The sequence below is a fragment of the Phyllostomus hastatus genome, unplaced genomic scaffold (genome assembly GCF_019186645.2).
Source record: "Phyllostomus hastatus isolate PE091 unplaced genomic scaffold, TTU_PhHast_1.1 phas_scaffold_78, whole genome shotgun sequence".
NCBI lineage: Eukaryota > Metazoa > Chordata > Mammalia > Chiroptera > Phyllostomidae > Phyllostomus > Phyllostomus hastatus.
In genome coordinates this window covers 111317355-111334858 of record NW_025334041.1, presented here as the reverse complement: position 1 = coordinate 111334858, position 17504 = coordinate 111317355, and the positions used below count along the sequence as shown (strand labels likewise).

Here is a 17504-nt window from a genome sequence, read left to right as displayed (position 1 = left end):
CCCTTATATCTTGTCCCGGCTCTGTGATTGGGTCTGGTTCCATTCAAAGCTGCTCCCCAGCTTTGGCTTGCCCCCTCCTGCTTTTCTGCCCTGGACCTAATGTGCTTTGGCTTTATCCCCAGGGTCCACCATGCTGGAAGCGGGCGGGTACTGGAAGTGTACACCACCCAGCCTGGGGTCCAGTTCTACACGGGCAACTTCCTGGACGGCACCCTGAAGGGCAAGGGTGGAGCAGTCTATCCCAAGCACTCCGGTTTCTGCCTCGAGACCCAGAACTGGCCTGATGCAGTCAATCAGGTAAAGTCACAGGATGACTTGTTAGAATGGTGGTGTGTCCAAGGTCACACTATATGACAGATGTCATGACCCTCAAGTCAGGTCTGTATGATTCAAAAGTCCACGTGTGTTCTCTTCTCCAAGTCATGATAAACACAGGAAACACTCAGCCATGTTACTAACCTGGCATTTACATGTTTTTAAAAATCTCTTATTTTGTGCCTTCAAAGCCTTTATTTAGTTTAACGTTTCTCATCGATACCTCATTGTCCGCCAACACACTTCTAAGATGACCCTTCATGTCGTCTCCCCTTCTGCTTCCTCATGACATTCTTCTCTGCCCATTTCCTAGAGCAATGCTCTGCGAAGCCCCCACCTGTAAGACACTTGGAGCTTGCACCAGAATATATACATCCACACGCGGCTTCCTTCAAGAGAGGCTTGCTGTGACCAAGTGTGCCTAGTGATGTAGCGGGTTTTCATTCTGGCTCAAATTCTGTCTCGTTGGAAACCTGTAACAAACAGTTCTCACACTGCCGTCTGGTTCTCGGAGCTGGTGTAAAGACCAGTGCAGAAGCCATCTTGGATAAGGGTTCAGGCTGGGCTGGCAAGGTGTAACCTGTGTCTCTTTTCCCTTCACAGCCCCACTTCCCCCCTGTGCTGCTGAGGCCTGGCGAGGAGTATGACCACACCACTTGGTTCAAGTTTTCTGTGGCTTAAGGAAGTGCAAAGATACAACCTGCTCCAGAGCCAGGCTGGGAGCCCCTTCAGCTGCTGCCTGTCTTCTATTCAGAAATGAGATGAAGATTTAGAGGCTTTAAAAATGATCCTGTGATTTAAAACCATACAAATGGTTGCTGCTATGATATCAATCAATAACCAGTCTGAATATTGATTTCCTTCCCAATGACTGGCTCCAGGCCAAGTCTAATGACCAGCTCTGTTCTCTGTGTTGTTAAGAGGACCCAACTACCAATCATCACCCAAGCTCTAATCCTAGCCCAGAAATGGCACCTGGACCCCGTGCTCGATGGGATCCATCTCACCACTGTGCCTCTTTCTTTTCTGCTTTTCACCCCTCTTTTCTTTGAGTCTACTCTCTCATTCCTTTTTTCCCCTTTTTATAAAAAGCATCCGCCTGAGTTTAACTGTCTCTGAGCCTTAGAAGCGGTGTGACTTGAAGTACAAGAAAGAATCTGTAATTTTGATTTGGTGCCTTTGGAGTTAACTGAGAAAGCCCAGCCCAGCCCAGCCCAGCCAAGGTGGGGAAGGAAGCCACTGGGCGCCAGGAGCCGTGTCTGTGAGGAGAGGGCCTTCCAGATGATGGCACAGTGCGCCTGGAACAGATGTCGTGTTATGTGGATGAGGCGGGGGCTCCCTCTTCTCCTGGAGTCAAATCATCAGTGATGGGTATGGGTTGGTGGCTTTTAAAGAAATGTTTTTTATATACTAGCAATCAGTTGAAATTAAAAAAAAAAAAAACCTGCACCTTCAAAAACTCCCAGTTTCTTCACTTCTTGAAACCTGTCAGGCATGGATCTTTACTAAATGGACCACGTATATGATGTGTTCTGGATTCTACGATGGGCGCCCATACAAGCCCCAGCGTCTTCCTAGGAGAAAGCTACCTAACTGGCAGCCAACTGAGCTTCCCATTCTTCCTCTTTCTTAGCAACCAACAACAAAGGAAAGATGGTATTTATTTCTTAATTCATTTCAGCATGGATTCTCTGAGTACCTATTTTGCATACTTCTCCGCTGGGTCATTTAAGGGAATCAAGAGGCAATGATGCCTAAGTCGTAGTACGTTCCCTCAGGAATATCCCAGTCTCCCTGGGAGAGACGAGACTAACAGTAGCAATCCAATGATGTAGAATTACACAGCACAGCTGGGAGCCCTGAACTAGTACTATACTTTGCTTCTGATACTTACTATATAGGCAAACCATTTAATTTCAGTTGACTTCTATTTTCTCACTTGCAAAGTATTTGGTTTTCCTCTGTTCTAAAAAAAGAATTGTTTTTACTATAAGCCTAACCAAGAGTAGCTCAAATAAGGATATTCACCTATAGGGCAGTTGAAATAAGTTACTGGTATTTGAATAGTGTTTATGAAAGACAATAAAAAGCCAAAGTTTGATTGTCAAGCCTTAAGTCTGACAAAAGTAAAATTTTAGAGAAATTGATCTTTGGTAGCAGCAACTGGTCTATTCATTTTCTTGAAACACACACATAAAAGAGAACTTGGATGTGCCTGAGAAAAGACACTACATAGTTGTGAGACATGTGGAGTACGATGTGAGCATAACTGTAGCATTTTATGCTGAAATCACTAACGGTGTCAGCAAGAAAATTTTATAGTAAGAACTGGACCCTTTGTTCATGTGAAGTAGTGAAAATACACATGGTACTGGATACAAAAAACATCATGTAGCTACAGTACTTAAGTCTTGTTCAAAATCCATATACCCACTAACATGCAACACACACTCCCCTCCAAGAACAAGTCTCCAGGGCCCTGGGAATCCAAGCCTTCATTACCACACACTCGCTGCCCACAACCAGATTCGTGCTTTATTATTCTGAGTTCTGATCCGTCACGGTGAGCAGGTTATCGATTCAGCTCAATGATCTGAGGAATCCTGTTTCATATTCATGGGACATTAAGTTCTTATCTTTAGCTGTGGGATTTTCACTTTTCCTATTTCCACTCATTTTGCCTAATAAGAAAGATGTAACATTAAGTAACTGCACAAACACTGCTGGAAAGACTAAACTAAGATGACATGCTGTGGAGGTTGAATTGTTGTCTTAGGTGACCAATGAATGACAGTCCAACCTCAGCTGACTAAAGGAGTTAGTGTCAGTGAATTAAATGGATCATCTTTGAAAAGCGAAACATGAGAAAAATTACAGGACTACCAGGAGAAGACAGGAGGGAAGCACAACATATACTCTGTTCCGTCGCCAGGGCCCATTGTTAGTTGTAACCACTTTAAACAGCTGGATCACCAGTTTGCAAGTGGCTATTTGGACAATTCTGACAGAAGTGCAGTCCTTTTCCAGTCGAGGTACTTATCTTTTCCCTTTAAGTTACTCAAATCATAATTTGCTTGGGGTAGCACTTTAGCTGTAGCCAAGTAAAGTGCTCAGCAAGTCCTCTCCTCAAAAAAGCAAATATAATGATGAAAAAAAAAAATCCACAAAACAACTTTGCTGCTCTGGAAACTGACCAGAAACACACAACAATCTGAGTGAGACGTGTTTATGCTTGAAAACCTGAACTTTGGGGAGGAACAGTTGGGAAACTGTGGCATTCGTTCCTGGGACTGCTCCCATTCCCCTCACTTTCCCAGTGCAGTCACTGTGGAGGTTCTGCCAGGGCAAAACAGGATGAGGACCTGCAGACTGCTGTTGTCGACGGGGGCCTCACTCAGTTTGGAGCGGGGAGTGATACCCTGTCCAGAAACTTTATCAAGGCAATGGAAGTGATGATCTCAGTGCTACATGAGCATGAGGGCAGAGGGATCTGCTACCCTGAGGTTGCAATTATGATCGGAGCACTCGGGCACTGGCCAATCAGAGGCTCACACATGCATAGTGAGACCAGAGAGTCCCAGCCCTTCAAGCAACTCCCAGCCAACTCTGAGAGGCTGCATGCACGTGCAAAAAAAAATTTAGAGGGACTCAGCAAAAAGTAAAAGTCAGGACAGACTTGAAAAGAGCCTAAACACGAAATTCACTCCCTGCCTACACACAGGTCCATCAGCAAAAGGAAAAAGTCCGACTGATTGAGGTGTTTTTGTCCAATTATTGGCTGACCGCTGAGCTGTACAGACACAGGGTAACCCAATAAGCTTAAAAATAAACACAAGATTTAAAAAATAATTACCAAAATAACTAGATTTAAAAAGAAACTAAGTGAAATTCTGAGGTTGGAATATACAATAACAAAAAGTTCATTAGAGAGGATCAGAAATAGATTCAAGATGGAAGAAGATAGATTAACAGAAATTATTCAATTTGAAAACCCAAGAAGAGACTGGAGAACATAGCAAAGAACCTGGGATGTGTGGGACATTAAGTACGTCAGCATATCTATAATGGGAGTCCAAAAAAGAGTGGAAAGGGACAGAAAAGTATTTCAAAAAGCACCAGTAATATGGGGAAAAAACACAACCAAATTTGATGAAAACCATTATACTAGACATCCAAGAAGCTCAATAAACTCCAAGGATAAATACAAAGATCTCCCCACCTAACTACATTACGTTTAATGCCCCCCCACAAAAAAGAGGGAAAGTATGAAAGCAAGAGGAAAATGATTCATCTATCTGTATAGCAATACAATTAACATCTGACTTCTCATCTCAAACAAGGGAGTCCAGGAGGCAGTACAATGACAGTCAATATGCTTAAAACTCAAGGACCTGATGTCACCCCCAACTACCCTTCCAAAGTGATGGTGAGATAAAAACATTTCCAGATAAAGAATGAGAGGATTCATTGCTAGCAGACCTGTCAGGCAATGAATTCTCTAGCTATTTATATTGCCATTACAACAAATACTAGTAGAGGAAGCCGTTTCTGCTGAAAGGAAATTAAGATGGTAACTCAAATCCCTGGGAAGAAATGAAGATGATCAGAAATGATAAACATGTAAGTTAATAAAAAACTACTTTTTTATCACTTCTTTAAAAGATATAACATGGCTCATTGAGTTTATAATACATAAATAGCACAGCAGGGAGGAAAGTTCAGAAAAAGAAAATATATTGGAGCAAAATTTCTGTATTTCACCAAAATATTAATCTGAAGTAGAATGTGAATGAATCAAGATGTAACTACTAAAAAAATAACTCAATAGTAAAAAAGAAATCTAGGAGTTAAAATGATACACTAAAAAATATTTAATATAAAAGAGGCAGTTGTAGGAGAAAGAGAAAAAAAGGAGACACAAAATAACTATAAATCTAATCATGTTAAATGTAGATGGTTTAAATACCACAAAAGGCAAGTTTGTCAGAATAAATCAAAGAGCAGGATCTAGTAACTAATGATATACTCGTATACCAGTAAGGTAAAAGTAAATGGATAGGGAAAACATACCATACAAACAGCTGGAATGACTATTTTAGTATCAGACAAAATAGACTTTAAAACAATATTACTAGACATATTTTATGATGATAAAAGCATCAACACATCAGAAGATACGATTATAAATGTTCTATATGCACCTAATGAAGCCTTAGATGCTTGACACAATTGTGACCTGAGGCCATGCCTGGAGTAGCGCTGGTGCAGGTAAATACTGCTCCAAACTTCCTGAACAGAATGTTCACTTTTTTTTAGATGAAATTTCTCTTAACACAGTGACCTCTACTGGTACTAATATAAACTAAAATGCAATTTCTGCCATTTTCATAGAAATGTTTCATCACAGCATTTGGTTCGAGAAAGGATCAGAAAAACCTTGAGGGTACATAACATAATAGAACCCTGCTTTGATGAGTGCTAACTTTATTATATAATAGCAGTAAGCCAGGCCAATCCATCCAATAACTAATGAACCAGGCTAAGCTGGCTAACAGCAGTTTTCAATGCTGGTTGTGTATTAGAATCAGCAGGGCAGTTTTTTAGATTTTAATGGCCAAGCTTCACCCTTAGCAATTTTGGTTTTATTAGGTTTTAAAGTTTCTTGGGTCCTAATATATAACTAGGAATGAGAACCACTGCCCTCGAGTAAAAGCTTTCACCATTATCACATAAAGCTCACCAATACTCTAAGTGCATAAATGTATTCAGCTAGAATTTGCTCCCTAGCTTCATGAAGCACATCCTCAACAGTGAGTCACACAGAAACAATCCTCCCAGACAAAAAGTATTTCTTGGTAAACCTTGCAAACCCTGTCAATAATCCTGACACCCAAGATTTTCAGAGATTATTTTGAAGATTGTAAAGAGTTGAAGATATATGTCTAAGCCAGGGGTTGATAAACATTTTGTGTAAAGGGTCAGAATATTTTGAACTTTGTGGGACTTAAGGGTCTATCGTAATTATTCAAATGTTGTCATTTTAACACAGAAAGTCATAGACAATATGTATATGAATGAGCCCTGTTCCTATAAAACTTTACGGATGCTGCAATTTGAATTTCACATATTTCTCATGTCATGAAGTAGTAGTATACTCTCTTTTTCCCAACCACATACAAATGTAAAAACCGCCCTTACTGGTGTGACTCGGTTGGAGCATTGTCCCGTACACCAAAGCCGTAGGTTTGATTCCCAGTAAGGGCACATACCTAGGCTGTGGACTGGATCCCCAGTCGGGGTGCATAGCATATGAGAGGCAACCAATCGATATTTTTCTCTAAAATCAATGCATATTTTTTAAAATAAAAAATAAATAAAATGTAAAAGCCATCTTGTCCTATTAGCTGCATGAAAAAGGCAGTGGGCCAGATCCAGCCTACAGGCCCTCATTTCCTGAATCCTGGTCTAACAAATAGCCAGTACTCTCAACAACAGGAATGTCACAGCCCAGCACATTCATCCTTAGGCAAGGGAAGCATTATGTTACATTATAGGAGTCCAGAACCCTGGTGATTGTCCTCCTGACCACGACTGAGGTAAACTGGCCCATCTGCCTTGACCTCTGTCATATTAATGTTCCCTACAGCCAGAACCCTCATCCTTGGCAGTAAAAGGATTCATTTTCCAGAATCCAGATTTCCCGAAGATATGTTACAACCCAAAATAAAAACTAACAGGGTCTTTGTACAGGATCACATCCAACCACCTTCAATTTCCTGTCACTAAGATTCCTCTCAGTCAGGGAATCTAGAGGTGGAGACATAGAACCTCAGGCAACTGAAGTCCTGAAATGGACACTGCTGGTTCAATGACTTGACCTTCCTTCCGTGGGTTAGGCTTACTCACCTGGGCTCTTGAGATGGTAGAAAAGTCTGCACTCTTTTCTGTAGAAAACTTTCTGCACAGAAATTTCCCACACCTTTTCTGGAGCAGAACTCTCCAACTTAACCCAGGTAAGGAGGAAAAAAACCTTGTACTACAGTTACATAGTAGATAAAGCAGGGCATACAAAGAGCAGCCTAATGATCTCAATCCTCTGCAGGCAAATCCAGACAGGAGTCCTATAGGAGACTAAAAGGAAAATGTGGGCTTTTAATTCAAATGGTGATTATAAAGGTCTCGCAGAAGACGAGATTAAAATTTTATGTGCTCGGTTTAATAGAATTCATTCATCCATGAACTCCCTTTTTGTTCACCAAGTATTTAAGTATTAGCAAATGCTAGGTAATGAGGAACCGGGACAAGGCCTGGCGCCTGCTGTCAGTGTTTCTTGTGGCGGCACACCTGCAGAGAAGTAAACAGGCAATTACACTGTAAACAGGTGTCCCACTATGGAAGAAGTTCAGTGTGTTGACAGCAAGGGAACCTAAACCAGGCTTCCAAACACATGAAAATGCTCCAGAGTTGGGAGAAAACATGTATTTTACAATTTTAAAAAGGGGGAAGAAAAAAAAACTATGCTGAGACACCATTTTTCATTAGTAAAACTCAACAAGCAGGAGCCCACCATGTGTACCACGTGAGCAATGGTACAAAACAGGCAGGCAGTCCTACACATCCACCAGGGCACACCAACAATACCTGGGAAAAATACAAAAGCTCATACCCTCCTACCCTGCAATTCTACTACCAGGGATTATCCTACACATGCAGGGCCACCTGTGCCAAGGATTGTACAAGGATATTCACTGTATCATTGAAATAGTAATTAGAAACAGCCCCCCTATCAACAGGGAACTGATTCAATTCCTGTTACTCTGCTCAAAAACTAGAGAAAAAAAGTGAGTCCTTTTCAGGGTATACAGTCCTACATGATGTGCATCTTCCCACTCTCTCCTCTGTTCACTTCCTATTGGCCTCCTCACCCTCCTGCTTTAGGGCCTTTGCACTCACTGTACCCTCTGCCTAGACCACTCCCCAGTAGCGTGGTTTACTCCCTCACTAGCTCAAATGTCACTTTCGAAAGCCTCCTTAGACCACCCTTCTTATATCACAGCAACCAGCTCCTAATCTCTTACCCTGTACTCCATTCTTTTACCCATTTTATCCAGTTATTACCCATCTTATATTTTTTTCATTTGTCCAGAATTTAACCTCCATAATAAAAAACTTTGTTCACCTCCATCTAAGGCTAGCACTACCTGGTACACTGAAGGGGCACAAAATTTTACTGCATAAATAATGCAATACCTAGGTAAGTGGTATGCAACATTTTTAAAAGTGCCATTTTTACTTACATGAAATGTGATGAGAAAAGGTGTGTGTATTTTGTTGTAGGAACAAATGGGGAAAGAGGGACTGGGCACAGGAGGTGGGAGATGGGTAGGCAAAAATAAAAAAAGGGGTAAATATTTGTTTTTATCTGCTATGTAACTGGTTGACAATGGCTGCCTTCTGGGAGCTAACTGGGTGGCTGAATCAGCTAGGGAGCCTTCTCATCATTCACACCCCGAGTATATCACCAAGTCTAAAAATGAAATGAAAATAGGTTGAACCAGTGGGAAAAGTGAACAAGCAGTAAATTTGAGTAGCCTCAAGGTAACTGGCCACACTACATTCCAAGTGCTCCAGAATTACCCTTCTATTCAGCATCTTCTCCCCATTAGGTATGGAAAGAAAATCGCCAAGTTATTACCAATGGCAAAATCTACAATAGGTAGGAGCATTGGTTGCATGTATTTTTCTTGGAAGATTTTTATTCATTTTTAGAGTAGAAAGGAGGGAAACAATATTTTTCTTGCATAACCCACACTGGGAACCTGGCCCACAACCCAGGCATGTGCCCTAGACTGGGAATCGAACCAGCGACCCTTTGGATCGCAGGCCACCACTCAATCCACTAAACCACACCAGCCAGGACTGTATGTTTTCTTGTTTTCTTTCCCATGTGATTTCGTTTTAAATGCACAGTAATGTGCTTTACTGATTAGAAAAGAACAGAGGCTTTAAGACCATAGGTAGGCTTCACACTTCTACCTCCTAGCAAACTGTTTACTGGTGCTTTTTTCCCCTTTATTGACAATAATCCCGGATATAACAACTTTAATACTACCACACCACAACCTAAGCATATTCACCCCATTTCTTTGGCTTGTCACCAGTTCTTACCAGTCCAAACACTCCAAAACCAGCCAGGCCCCTAGTATTTCTTTCACTTTCCTGCTTCCTATCTTTCCAGCTATACAATTATGTATACATTTAGGTTATATTCCAAAGGTCTCTAAGCAGCAAGTGCTCACTAAGCTAGAGCTAATGAATTCTTTGCTACTTATCCTTCACTGATTGACTCTTTGCCAACTTGTCAGTTTAAAGCCTCCTATTCCTACTCACTTAATATATCTTCGAAATCACTGTGCTCCTTTAGACTTTTAAGATAGGCTACAAAAAAATGACCATCACAATCCTACACACCACTCATTTAACCAAGTGTCAAATGGAGGACATTTCAAGACCACCTATTTTCTGTCCTCAGAAGGTATACTGCAAGACGCAGGACCGCACTTTCACTTGATACTTAGCCTAGCTCAAGGGAGAACTACCACTGTGAGGTCAAGGGTATGCCATTCCCTACCTCTCTCTACAAGGGTGAGAGTACCAATAAGAGTCTATGTTAAAAGCATGCCTGTCGTGTTGTTAGCTATAAATAATCAGAGCCAGGTTTAAAATTCAGAATGATTATAGAGTCTGGACCAGCACTTTCTCAAGTCAGTCACACATCTAACAGTCCTAACCTCTAAAAACAGAACAGGTACACTACACAAAGGTATATTATTTTAAGATGCATACTAACACGGGGTTACTGAGTTATAGTCAATGGTATGATAGGTGTTCACCTACATATCTAGGCTTCCTTTTCCCATAGGGTAGAACTTTCTGTGCTTGATTCTTAAAACCATTTTGCCCCTACCCCCTCCCCTTCCTCATACTAATCTCTAGCACACTACTAATAATCCATCCCAAAGCTACAAAAATGACTCCTACTCTTAACTCAGAACTCCCACTCCCAAAAATTGAGTATCAGGATTGTTTGTTCTTTGCAGATTTATTGTGGAGTAATCTTATCTTTATATATAACACAGAACAATTAAAGCTGACCAAGTGGAACAAGCCTGCCAATTACATAGTTTTATACCAACCATAGTTCAGCCATTTTTCAAATTCCAAAAACAAAGTATCCAAACTTCTAACATACTAGTGATCATTCAGATCAAATAATTTGAGGCAGACCGATATCCCAATTGCAATGCTACCCCAATAACTCAAGGAAATGGACAAAGGCAGACACTGCCACCAGCATTGACTTTTTTTTGCATGATCAATTTTTTTTCTTTTGCTTCAATGCTAGAGAATACCTAGTCAAAGCTTCACCAGGAAATGAAAAATTAACTATTACTGCCCTAATAAAGATATTTAAAGTTTAAAGAATCTACTGGCCATAATATTCTAAGGTCCACCAGATGCTACCAAGAAACTACATATAAGGTGTTGCTAAATAAATATAGGTGAGATTTACAAAACTGCACCTCATTAACATTTGATTGACATCTTTAATTACTTTGCACCAGCCTGGCAAAATGAAAGTATGTTGGTGGTTCAGAAGTGGAAGGAAAATCTAACAGGAATTAACAGATCTCTGCTCAGAATAAGGCAATTCATTTGAAGGGATAGAGTATCTGGATTGGAAAATTTTGCAAAGCTGGTTTACATAAAGGTGTTGTCCCAAATTTAGACAATTCCTCAAACATGCAAAAATGTTGGTATAAAATTGGCTAACACTGAAAACAAAGTACATTGAGAACTTCCTAAAATGGGAGTTCTCATTTGACACCATCCCATCTAATAGCCTGAAAAAAAAAAACCAAAAAACAAACAAAAAAAAACCCCTCAGTCACCATTCAGAAAGTAATTCAGTTCCTCAAGCATTAAATCCAATTGTTACTTCTGACACCATTTGCTTTTGTAAGCTCTTTGTTTAGTTCTTGTCCTGCTTATTTATAGGCAATCAGTGCTTCCTTTAGCTCAACAGATCAAGATCATTAGCCTGGTAATATATAACACCAACTCCAACTGATTAATTCAGGGACTTGTAATGATGCATTCATGCTGTCAAGGGGGACTTGAGTTCTTGTCTTACCCAAAGCTCTAAGGGTAAAAGAATTTTCCAAGTGTGTGTACATTACAGTTAATGATGTTGAAGACCAGATCTGTACGAGTATGGATGGTATCAAAGATGACTACTGAAGCTTACCAACTGAGTATTAATATTGAACACAGATCAAAAATCTAGTTAGAAACATTTTATTTAAATGTGCCAAATAAAAACCCACCATTTTCAAACCATAAGATGTTAATACATTCAACAAAAATTTATATTATCTTACTGCTGTGAATTTACAGAGTAATAATCCAGATCCATTTTGATTAGGTGATTGAAATAACCTTCCTAGGTTACATTTAACAAACATCACAAATCCCTTATAATAATGTAAACAAAATAACTTTTTCCTAAAAGGTGAACTTGAGAACTTCAGTCCACTCTTTCAGGACTTGCACTTCTTCGTGGACTTCCTGATGGGGAACGACTAAAAAGAAAAACATCAGGTTTGGAACCCATTAGTGTCTACTGAAACTTATTCTTCTCATGAACCCGTCAGGGCAAAACTGTTTGAATAAATACAAAGGTGGCCAAAAGAACTATAAGTTTCCATAGCCGAGATCTAAAAATTCACAGAAGATTTTTACATAAATTCTCTGTTACTGTTTAAGATTAGACTTAATAGCCGCTTGATAAAACTACAAAGTTAACGAGAACTGTGAGTTTGTGTGTGTGGTTGTTTTTGGATCACTGAACACCAACTAGATAATGGTTTGGCTGCAAAATTTCAACCTAAAAATTTTTCCTCATGTAGGCACTTCCTTTTTACTTAATGTCACTATATGGGTGATAATGAAGCAGGAAAAACAATCCTCTAAGAAACTTAAGATCTAGTACTTTTTTTTATATATATACAGCACCAATTCTCCAAAGAGCTTTAAATCAAAGCCTGCAAGTAGGCACGAAACAAATTCTACAGAAGCCACATCTAACAGTTAAAATTTGGCAACAAATTTAGCTTACCTTCTTTTTGGAGATGGAGATCTGGACTTTGATCGGCTGTCAAAACATGAGAAATTCTATTAAGAAAATGTACTAACCAATCCCTTTATTATAGTCATATTATAAAATGAAACCCCAAACTGTCCTGAACTTAAAATGCCAGGCTCCAATTAAACTGAGGAGAGAAAAAAAAAAAAGCCTATCAGCTTTAACTAAAGCCAATCTTCCAAAAATCGTTCATCATAAAAATGAACTGCTGTATCATGATTAATCTGCCTTAAGCACAACTACTCCAGAATGCTCCTCCACGCACTATCAGTTCTATCATGTGCCTCCTAATGTAACACCAAAGTCACAAACTTGACACCTTTGTCACTATAGCTTGACATTCTCTTATCTAGGAAGCCAGCCAGAATAGGCCATGTACAGATGAAGCCCTAAAGTTTGTTTTATTATTAAGGCACTATGTTCCCACTTAACACCTAGGCTTAGAATTAACACTTGAAACTTCAACAATTCAAAACACTTTGAAATGTATACCCTTACCTGCTTCGTGGTCGTGAAATAGACCTGGACCTTGATCTTGACCTTGACCTAGATCTTAAAAACAACAATTATACCAATTAGTCCATAGTAAGTGATTTCCTTAAAACACCTCCTGAGCACCTTATGGGGTAGACTTAAGAATAGAGGCTCAAACTGAGCAAGCTGCAACTCTTGCCTCTCGCATCAGTCTAAAAGTTTAGACAAATTATCCAATTTTCAACTAGCTCTGATAGCCAATTTCAATTATTTGCTTCTATCATACTCAATGAGCTAGATATTCTTAAAGTATACAGTATCCAAGAGAAAATAGGTGGTTTTAAATTTAGGACTGCTCTGATTTGATTTTATCTTAAAAAAAAATCAAATCAACATCACATAGACCCCTGAACTGAGATTTCAATTATTCAGGTGATAAGCTCAATGAAAAGAAAATCACAACACAACAGGTAAGGCAATAAACTCTCATGGTTCAAGACCATCAATTTATCCATTGCATAAGCCAAAACAGGCTGACGTACACACCTTGGGTCTTGCAATCAAGTTAAATTCATTTATCTAGAGAGGGGGTCCAGAGCTTTTGCAAACAAGTTTTAGACTCTCTGCATTTAAAGACTTATAGAACAATGGTATCTCCCAGTGGCATTCCCTAGCCCTCGTCATCTTTAGTATCAACTTATTTCAGACATGATTCATTTCTATCACCTTTACAAGCATTCTAAAAAAGGGAGTAAAAAAAGTGTTAGTTTTTAGTTTGACTTTTAACTTCTTAAATCTCAATGTCTAAACTAAGTGTCTGGCTAAACAGGCTACATCCACCCAGATATATACAACTAAATACTTCCCTAAACAATGTCTCAAATTCATCCCATCAACCCAGATTATATCCTTGAGACACTATGCTAATGTCATTAAGTCGTGACAATCCAAATACAAATGGGGCAGGGGGAAATATTACACATTGGAAATACCTTGATCCTTTTATAGAACCAGACCTAGAACGTCTGAGTGAGGCCGATCGTGATCTACGAAGAGACACAGATCTTGATCGTTGAGGAGATGCTGATCTTGACCTAAAAATTAAATCAAAGAGGTTTAGGTCCATCTCCAGGTCGGTTTTTATTGCTTGTTAAAATTTGAATTAAAGATTCCTCACCTCCTTCCCCTGCTCCTGCTTCGAGAGCGAGAATACCGCCTACCTCTGGATCTCGAATGTGATCTAGACCGTGACCTATTTTTCAAGTTAGAAATAGACAAAATGTGAGATGGCAACTCATTTTAGAGTTTGTATACCTCTGCTGAAATCAAATCTCAAAACTATTTAAAAATTTAGTGTCTCATATGGAAATAAACTCTGGGCCTATTAGTTGCCGAGTTTTTTTTTTTTTTTTTTAATTTTTTAATTTAAAAAAAAAATTTAAAAACTACCTAAAAAAAGATTCGTTAACAGCTGAATTACATCTTAGAATTACAAAATAGAAAACACTGTAATGTGTATTTAAAATAAACCTTGCAAGTTTGCAGGTCGACCCTCTTTGGCCCATGGTCTAGTAGATCTAGACGATCTAGAAGTATCTATAGCCGATCGCTGCATCTAGATGTTTTCTTCAATCTAACGACGATCAAACTGACAGCCAAATGAGCCAGGTGAGGCTTGATTGACGCAAGAAGATTTTTCTAGTTGGGAATGTGGTCAATCTGGTGTTCCTCTTTCTAAACCGGAGGGGGCCCCAATTGTAAGCCAAATTTACTGTTACGGCGATCACCGACTCAAATTTTCTGCCCTTTAAATAAGGTGAAGCTAGGTGTAGATGACTCGAGGGGATCTGGCCTCTTATGCTGATCACCTCAAGGTCTAGGAGGATCTTAATTGTCGGATTTGCAAGGCGCCTCAGCATATCATAAGGCTCGTGACATTCTGAATCAAGGCGACTGACTCAAACGAAGAAACCTGAAAGGTTTTGACCAGGTTGATTATTAATATATTAACATTTAATTAAACAAAAAATGTAAAATACACCTGTACAATTAACATTTACAATTATACAAAAATACGAATTTCTGCCTTGCTAATAAAAAAATTACTTGATTAACTAATATACCAACCATTTCTTTAAAATAAATACCTGCTTCTTCTTCGGCGGCTATAGCGATGACAATCATAAGCATAATGTCCCTTTTCACCACACTCATAGCATCTATCATTGGGATCAAAGGGACGTCGAGCAGGTGGTCTATCAAAACGAGATCTCCGAGGCATGCCTGTTGATAGTTCAACCCTCACTCGGGAACCACAAATCACCCTATAAGAGAGAATCAACATATTCTAATGCTAAAAAAACTCATGTGACATCTAAATTCAGAAGTTTCCAACCAACCACTCTTTCCTTTCACAAGCTCCAGCTATCTTTAAGTCCTAACTCCAACTTTGTTCATTTTCTTAAATACATAAAATTAGCTATTTACCATCTCCTCTATTCTACAGAATCCAACCTGAGCACCTAGCTCATTACCTAACCTACTGGACTATTCTCATGAACCTAAGTTTCATAATAGGCATCTTACTTACTTGCCATCCAGGCCTCGTACTGCATCTTCTGCATCTCTAGGATCTTCAAATTCCACAAAGGCAAATCCTGGAGGATTTCTCGCAATCCACACAGTTCTTAAAGGACCATAATAACTGAAAGCCCTTTCTAACTCTCCTTTGCCAGCACCAGTTCCCAGGTTACCAACATACACCTTGGTTTCTGTTTAAAAATGCAAATAGAAGAACACGTTATGCAAAATTTGACTTAGGTTTGAATGAATTCTTTGCCTTAGAACAGGTCAACCTCTGTGCAAGCACGTTTAGTGCCGTCAAGGGTTATATTTGATCTCAAAACCAACGAGGTCGGTAAATTTCTTAAAAGCTAGGCGTATGACACAGTTCTTAACATTCTAACAAGGTGGAAATAAAACCTCCAGAACTCAGGTAATATTCCCAGGCGTGAGGCGGGCTCCGCCTCGGCCCCGCCCCCGAGTCCCGGCAGCCCCGAGCACGCTGGAAGCGCGCGGACCCGCAGCAGCAGCAGGAGCAGCGGGCAGGCCCCACCAGCGCCGGCCGGCAGAGCAGGGCTGCACTGGCTCTCGTCCTCCACAGCAACCGCCCCAGGCACAGGCTCGCCTAAGACTCCAGCTCCCCGCCCCAGTCCATAAACCGCGCTCCAAAGAGCTAAAAGAGAAAAGAAACCAGCCTCCAGACAAAAAGATTATGTCTCCATACCCACTCCGCAGTTCGACCGATTGTATGATGAAGAGAGCACAGCTCGGGGCGGCCAGTTTTGCTCAGGCTCAAATTCACCTTTGATTTTATGGCTGTGATCCTATCTGTCCGCTAAAGTGGCGGGAAAGCGCCAAGGAAATGCGCCACCATGCTCGTCAATGTGCGCAAAATGGCAGCCGAGGGCGGGGGGGTGTGGGGGGCGGCAGGGCGGCTCGAAGAAGGGCAACAGGATAACAGTGACCGTGGGCCTCACTTGGGCTGGTATGCGAGACGAAAATGCCCAAGAATTAACATGGAACTCGACACAGACCTACACCCGCCATCCCCCGTTTCCTTCAATATCCCGCCCCCGCTGCCTCCGGCTTCGTATGGTGTGCGCCGAAGCCGCCATTACGCACGCGGAATAACCGTCTCCCAACCGACGCGTCTACCCCACAGCCTCGTTATACTCGCTATACCCACATTAATGCCCCTTGCCGGGCCCAAGCCTCTTACCTCCTCCGTACCGCCCGTAACGCGACATGATGACTGGCCCGCGAGCTCTACTTCTTCAGCTCGCAGCGCCCAGGGACCGAGCGACACAAAAAGCTGCAGGTCCCTTACACACCAACACTCCCAGCAGCACTAAGAGGAAGAGCCTGGCGTTCCGGCTTATATACGCGGCGCTGGGGTTTTTTGCGCATGCGTCATCTCTGGGTTCCGCGCGGCACAAAGGAGCTGGGCGGAAACCCCGGAGAAGCCGCGCGGAGGGAACTGAAGAAAGATACCAATCACAGGCGGAGGGATACGTTTCCATGGAAACAATAGAACCCCGCCTGTAAACCCTAGGTCTTCCCCACGGTGTCCCGCTCCCTTCGTCCTCCTTTCCTCTACGGTCCTCGTTTTCCTTCCCTTTTCCCTTCTCCCTTTAATTTCCCCCAATTTAGGGACCCTCAGCTTTAGTAATCTTACTGCAGGTGTATTGGACTGGCTTTATGAAAGGCTGTAAAATTTAGCCGCTGATGTTGCAGCCATCGCCGCAGTTCTGCTGGGAAACCTGGCCTGGAGTTCTACTCAGTGATCTTTGGGGCTCGGCAGAGGTAATCGGGAGTTTGTCCAGGGTGAAAACGCCATGAACCCCGCCATTCTGAGCAGTGGTCTCTGCATTATAGACGTCGCTGCACCACCCTCCAATCCCTTCAGAACCAGCCACCAATTTTCACCAACACGTTCCGAATACTTGGA

The 17504-nt window shown here is 41.1% G+C and overlaps 2 protein-coding genes across 2 annotated transcripts in view; one reads left to right on the top strand and one right to left on the bottom strand.

Annotated features, from left to right (window-relative positions):
• Positions 1-1774, top strand: part of GALM (galactose mutarotase) — a 49600-nt gene extending 47826 nt beyond the window's left edge. The window contains exons 6-7 of the mRNA XM_045828873.1: positions 123-297; positions 919-1774. Coding sequence (XP_045684829.1) covers positions 123-297; positions 919-996 — 253 coding nt within the window. The 3' untranslated portion in view covers positions 997-1774. The remainder of the gene's footprint in view (positions 1-122; positions 298-918) is intronic.
• A 9883-nt stretch (positions 1775-11657) lies between these two features.
• On the bottom strand, positions 11658-16925 carry SRSF7 (serine and arginine rich splicing factor 7). The gene is made up of 8 exons (XM_045828593.1): positions 16776-16925; positions 15585-15765; positions 15142-15318; positions 14172-14246; positions 13987-14088; positions 13019-13072; positions 12494-12529; positions 11658-11957 (listed from the first exon to the last, which is right to left on the bottom strand). The coding sequence occupies exons 1-8, from the start codon at positions 16801-16803 to the stop codon at positions 11903-11905; spliced, it is 708 nt and encodes a 235-aa protein (XP_045684549.1). The 5' UTR covers positions 16804-16925; the 3' UTR covers positions 11658-11902.
• Between the last annotated feature and the right edge of the window lie 579 nt (positions 16926-17504).

Bases quoted from the DNA above. Each gene is read 5' to 3' on its own strand.
- SRSF7 (XM_045828593.1), bottom strand. From the start codon at position 16,803: ATGTCGCGTTACGGGCGGTACGGAGGAG. The intron at 15,766-16,775 runs GTAAGAGGCTTG...ATTTTTAAACAG, and splicing joins TTACGGGCGGTACGGAGGAG to AAACCAAGGTGTATGTTGGT. The intron at 11,958-12,493 runs GTAAGCTAAATT...TTTTCTTTTTAG, and splicing joins TCTCCATCTCCAAAAAGAAG to TCGTTCCCCATCAGGAAGTC.